The sequence below is a fragment of the Propithecus coquereli genome, unplaced genomic scaffold, assembly GCF_000956105.1.
Source record: "Propithecus coquereli isolate 6110/MARCELLA unplaced genomic scaffold, Pcoq_1.0 Scaffold224, whole genome shotgun sequence".
Classification (NCBI taxonomy): domain Eukaryota; kingdom Metazoa; phylum Chordata; class Mammalia; order Primates; family Indriidae; genus Propithecus; species Propithecus coquereli.
The window spans coordinates 3,938,246-3,943,628 of record NW_012147634.1 but is presented as its reverse complement, the minus strand read 5'-3'; the positions used below and the strand labels follow the sequence as shown (position 1 = coordinate 3,943,628).

Here is a 5,383-nt window from a genome sequence, read left to right as displayed (position 1 = left end):
AAGCCACACTGCAGAAGAAGCGGGAGGCTGAGGCTCGGCTGCTGTGGGCCAACAAGCCTGACAAGCTACAGCAGGCCAAGGATGAGATCATAGAGGTGAGTTCCCCGAGGCACCCCAGCCAGGGGTATTCTCCTGGCTCCTGAATGAGCCCTGCTCCCATCCCACCCAGGTGCTTGGAACCCCACAGCAGGCAAGAGCTGATTGAGTCTAAAGGGCTGTGGTTGCTGGATTGCAGGCCTGCCTTAAGGCCTGGTCCTCCTCCTCTCTCCCCACTCCACCCAGACTTGCCACGTCAGAATCTCTGCAGGAGCCGGACGCTCCCAGCTACTCGGGAGGCTGAGGCAGGAGAATCACTTGAACCCAGGAGTTTTGGGCTGTACTATGCCATTCGATAGGGTGTCTGCACTAAGTTTGGCATCAATATGGTGACCTCCTGGGAGCGGGGGACTACCAGGTCACCTAAGGAGGGGTGAACCGGCCCAGGTTGGAAACAGAGCAGGTCAAAATTCCTGTGCTGATCAGTAGTGGGATCATGCCTGTGAGCAGCCACTGCATTCCAGCCCGGGCAACACAGCAAGATCCTATGTCTAAATAAAAAAAATAAAAAAGAATCTCTGCAGGAGGCGTCCTGGCATGGGTCTTTGAAAAGCTACCTGGGTAATTCAGATATGCCTCCTTGTGAGAACTAAATTAAGTTCTCTGGGCCTTCTAGCCCTGCTGGTGAGAACCTAAACCAGAGGCTGCTGGCATACCAGAGCTTTCTCAAAGACCAGGCTTGGCTTGGGGCACATGGCATCTCTTTTCCAGCTAGCCCCTAAGGTCTTCTGCTCGACTTTGTCTTGCACACTGAATCCCTTATGGTATCTAATCTTACCCGGAGGGACAGACAGACATAGTGGTCAGCGAGGTCTCATATGTAGAACTGCTGTCCAAAAGTAAAGGCTTAATAATGTTAGCATAATATTAAGTGATCCTTTATTTCTTCTTTCTTCCCAGTGGGAGTCTCGGGTGACTCAGTATGAAAGGGACTTTGAAAGGATTTCAACAGTGGTCCGAAAAGAAGTGATACGGTTTGAGGTGAGGTAGAAGGTCCTACTTGTCACTTAGTGTGCAGTGCCTGTTTTAGTGGTAGTGTCGGTTTCATCCAAGTCTATTGGGTAGAGAGATAGATAAAGGTGCCAGTGACTTGGCAATTATTGTGAACAGCTGTGGCCTTCTCTGGAAACGCGTGCTTATTCCTGAGGCACAGTGGCTGTCTTACACTTGTTGCTGGACCAGAGTAACTAGACACAAACAAAGCCTGCAGCTACCATGTGCCCTCTGAGCCCCCATCCTTTCTCCTCCCCTTTCCACCCCCATCCCCACCCTCCAAGAAAGCCTTGCAAGGCCTTGGCAGAGGCTATTTGGTTGGAACTGTAGCTATTCCAGCTGCTGGCTCTACTTTCTGAGGCTTCGTTTGACCTTGGCCAGCAATAAATACCACCCCTCCATCAAAAGGGGAAGGAGCAACTGTCTGGATGGTCAGTGTAGAATCCTGTCTCCTATAGAAAGAGAAATCGAAGGACTTCAAAAACCACGTGATCAAGTACCTTGAGACACTCCTATATTCACAGCAACAGGTATGTAAGTTATGCATGACCATCGTCCTCTACCACCTGCTCCAGAGGCCAGCTGCCTGCTTGGGGCTTTGGCAATAAGATGGGCAGGCCCTGCTTCTGAGGGGCTGGGCCCTGCTGCAGTCCATATTGAAAATGGGCCCTGCTGCTGTAACATGGAGCATCCAACAGGGTCTTCTGCTAAGCAGGACCCAGCTCTGCTGCCCAGATTCTACGGTGAGTTAGTTTTTGAGTATAAACCCTCCTTGTACATTGCGTGACCACCCATGGTACCACCTAACCCTCTTGAGGCTCAGGCCCTGATCAGTATGTGGAACAGCGGCCCCACCATGAGGAACTAACTGAGCTGGTCAAAGCCGTAACTGTCACAGGGTGCTCCCCCTGGGTGGAAGCAAGACTGTCTTCAGAGACTATCCTTGCACTTGGGGCTCAAGAACTGCTGCTTGCCCTGAGTCTGGAGGGAGGCAAGGGCAGGGTGGCTGGCTTCCACGTCTGCTCGGCCCACCTGCCTTTGGGTGGCTGAGGCCCTTGGGAGCACCCTGGCATTGTACTTGCTCCCAGGCTGGCTTGGACTCTACCACTAGGTGGGGGCACTTGTTTATTGTCCCCACTTCTTTCCAGCTGGCAAAGTACTGGGAAACCTTCCTTCCTGAGGCAAAGGCCATCTCCTAATGGACCAAGGATACCAGAGCCCACCTGCGTGACGCTGCCTTTTTATACACTGCCCTCCTCCACCTTGATGGATCCAGTGATGCATCCTGCCTAGGCTGGACTTAACCCCTTCTTCCCCACCCCACGACCAACTGTCCCCAGTTACTCTGTTACTTCATTTAGCTCCATATATATTTTCTTACCTAAGAGAATAGTTTCCTGCTTTAAGCAAAAGACCTACAATAGGTGGTGGAATTATGGGATAGGGGTGGAGTATTGATATAAATATATAAATACAAATGTATATTTTTCAGGATGTGGCGTAGGAACTGGGAATAACGTTTTCTGTTACTCCTGATGGTGCCATGAAAGATTATGTAATAAAATATTTTAAAATCAGGTCACATGACTCAATGGTGGTGCTTTTTGCTTTAGGCTGGGGACAGTTTGGAATCAGACCTGGGATACTCCCAACCAAGGAGCTGCCCAGGTGTAATAAGTTTCTCTCTACAGGAGTTCACGTGTTTTTTACTGGTGCTTCCCTATGGAAATGGGGTTTCTTTTTCTCTTCCTCAGCTACCTGTTCTGAGGGTCTCTTAATCTGTTTAATTCTTATTCCTACTTCTTTAGGAAGGAGTTTTAAAGACATCTCTTATAATAAGAGGGGCAAGCCCTATTCTCTGCAAAGGAGGCAGAAACTTTCTCTTTTATTCCTACCCTGTTTCCCTAAGCTGCCCAGGGCTCTCTGAGTCTTGCCTTCTGATGGCAAGTCTTATGTTCTAAACCTCTTTTTGCCACCCATCAAAACACATCCCCCATAGACTGCGTGAAAGTGTAAAGGGCTGATAAGGACTTGATGCTTTATCCCCGTAGACACAAGAGCCAGGCATCTGCCTCTAGGTAGAGCAATACAAGAGCTTCTAAACCTTTTGCAGTTCAAAGAAGCTTTGCCCAGGAGGAAACGTGCCAGCAAGTGCTCCCAGGTGTTGTAAGCACAAGCTAAAGGGTGTTCGAACAGGCCTCAGCTGGTCTGGCCAAGGGAGGCCAGAGTCTCAGGTCAGTCGTGGCTGGGCTTCCGCCTTAGCTGGGTCCACAGCTGCTTACGTTGCACTGGTCAGAGCAGACTTTGAAGCTCCTCTCTGAGTCAGCTGGCCACCCCCAGCCCCACCACCTCCAAAGACACCGTGCCACGGGGGATCTAGGTCCTGCTCTGTCAGCTCTCTTTGGTGGGTGGCTAAGGTTTGGGGAGGGGCAGCGTGAAGCAAGAGAATGCAGTGAACAGTACCGATTTCCTGTACGCGGACCTGGCACCAGAGGAAGTGCCAACGCTGCAGGTATTTTTTTTTAACAGGTTAATTTTTTAGAAAAAGTCATTCAGTCTCTCCCTACCCCCTCAATGTCCTTATTATCACCTTTGATTCTATCCTTCCAGTCTTTCTTATATGCTTGCTTTTACATAGTTGTAATAACATACACATCAAATATTTTGTATCCTGCTTTTATCATTCAACATTATGTATGTTACACACGTTTTTTCTACGTTATTATTATATGGCTTCACAAACTTTATTTGTAAAGCTGTATAATTTTAAGGCTTCCATAGAGTGACTGTACCATAATCTTGATTGATCCCTAGTTGGATTCTTGGTTTGTTTTTGGTAACTTTTTTTTTTTTTTTTTGAGACAGAGTCTTACTCTGTTGCCCAAGCTAGAGTGCCGTGGCGTCAGCCTAGCTCACAGCAACCTCAAACTCCTGGGCTCAAGCGATCCTCCTGCCTCAGCCTCCCCGGTAGCTGGGACTACAGGCATGAGCTACCATGCCCGGCTAATTTTTTCTGTATATTTTTAGTTGTTTGGCCAATTTCTTTCTAATTTTAGTAGAGACGGGGTCTCGCTTTTGCTCAGGCTGGTCTCGAACTCCTGAGCTCAAACGATCCGCCTGCCTCGGCCTCCCAGAGTGCTAGGATTACAGGTGTGAGCCATGGCGCCCAGCCTGTTTTTGGTAACTTTTAATATAATTGCAAATTTATAGAAAAGTTACAGGAATATCACAAAGAACTCCTATATATCCTTTATCCAAATTTACCAAGTGTTTATATTTTACCCCATTTGCTTTATCTATATCTACATGTTGTATTTTCTGAATCATTTGAGAATAAGTTGCAGACAGCGTCGTACCCCATTACCCCAAAAACGTCATTATGCATTTCCTTAAAAACAAGGACATTCTCTTATAAGTTAAGTACCGTTATCAAAGCAGGAAGTTTAACACTGATATAACACTGTTTAAATATAACCCATGGTTCATATTTAAATTTTGTCAGTTGTCCCAATAATGTCCTTTTTAGTAATTCTTTTTCCTTATGCAGGATCAGGTGTTAGCAGTTAGTTGCAGTACATGATTACATGTGTCTCTCTCAATGCAAGAGAGTTCCTCAGCTTTCTTTATCTTTCATTAACCTATTCTTTTTGAAGAATGCAGGCTAGTGACTTTGTAGAATGTTCCTCAGTTTGGATTTGTCTGATGGTTCTACACGCCTAGATTAGGGTTTTGCATTCTGGGCAGTAACGTCGTGGAAGTCCTCAGTGCATCTTAAATGAGCACATCGTGTCGTTTGGTCCCATTTATGTCAGTGTTAATTCTGATCACCTGGTTAAGTTGATGTCTGCCAGTTTTCTCCATTTTAAATTCACTATTTTCCCCCTTTGTAATTAACAAGTAATTTGTGGGGAGATACTTCAAGGTCATGTAAATATTTTGTTCCTCATCTGCAAGTTACAGCATCAACTGGTGGTTAGTCTTGCCTGAATCAGTTACTACTACTATCATGATTTACCAATGTGATTTTTCTAACTCCACAATGCCTTTTAGATTTACTGGTTGGCATTCTACCTCTAAAGAAAAGCATCCTTTCTCCCCATTTATTTATTCATGTGTTTATCAATATGGATGCATGGATTCCTGTTTTACTCAAAGTTGCAAACCATTGCTTTGATTTTATTTTGATTCTCAAACTCTCTCAGATTTATCGCAGGATTTTTAACTTATAACTTTATAACTTATCCCCATCATTGTTTTAGCACTTTCTTACTCTCTGGTATATAAAAAGATGTTC

General features: G+C 46.1%; 1 protein-coding gene across 1 annotated transcript in view; it reads left to right on the top strand.

The window, feature by feature from the left end:
- SNX1 (sorting nexin 1) overlaps nucleotides 1–2,671 on the top strand; it is a 38,766-nt gene extending 36,095 nt beyond the window's left edge. Inside the window, exons 12-15 of the mRNA XM_012645029.1 lie at nucleotides 3–95; nucleotides 997–1,077; nucleotides 1,548–1,619; nucleotides 2,238–2,671. Of these exons, the coding sequence (XP_012500483.1) occupies nucleotides 3–95; nucleotides 997–1,077; nucleotides 1,548–1,619; nucleotides 2,238–2,288 (297 nt within the window). The 3' untranslated portion in view covers nucleotides 2,289–2,671. The remainder of the gene's footprint in view (nucleotides 1–2; nucleotides 96–996; nucleotides 1,078–1,547; nucleotides 1,620–2,237) is intronic.
- The last annotated feature ends 2,712 nt before the right edge of the window (nucleotides 2,672–5,383 follow it).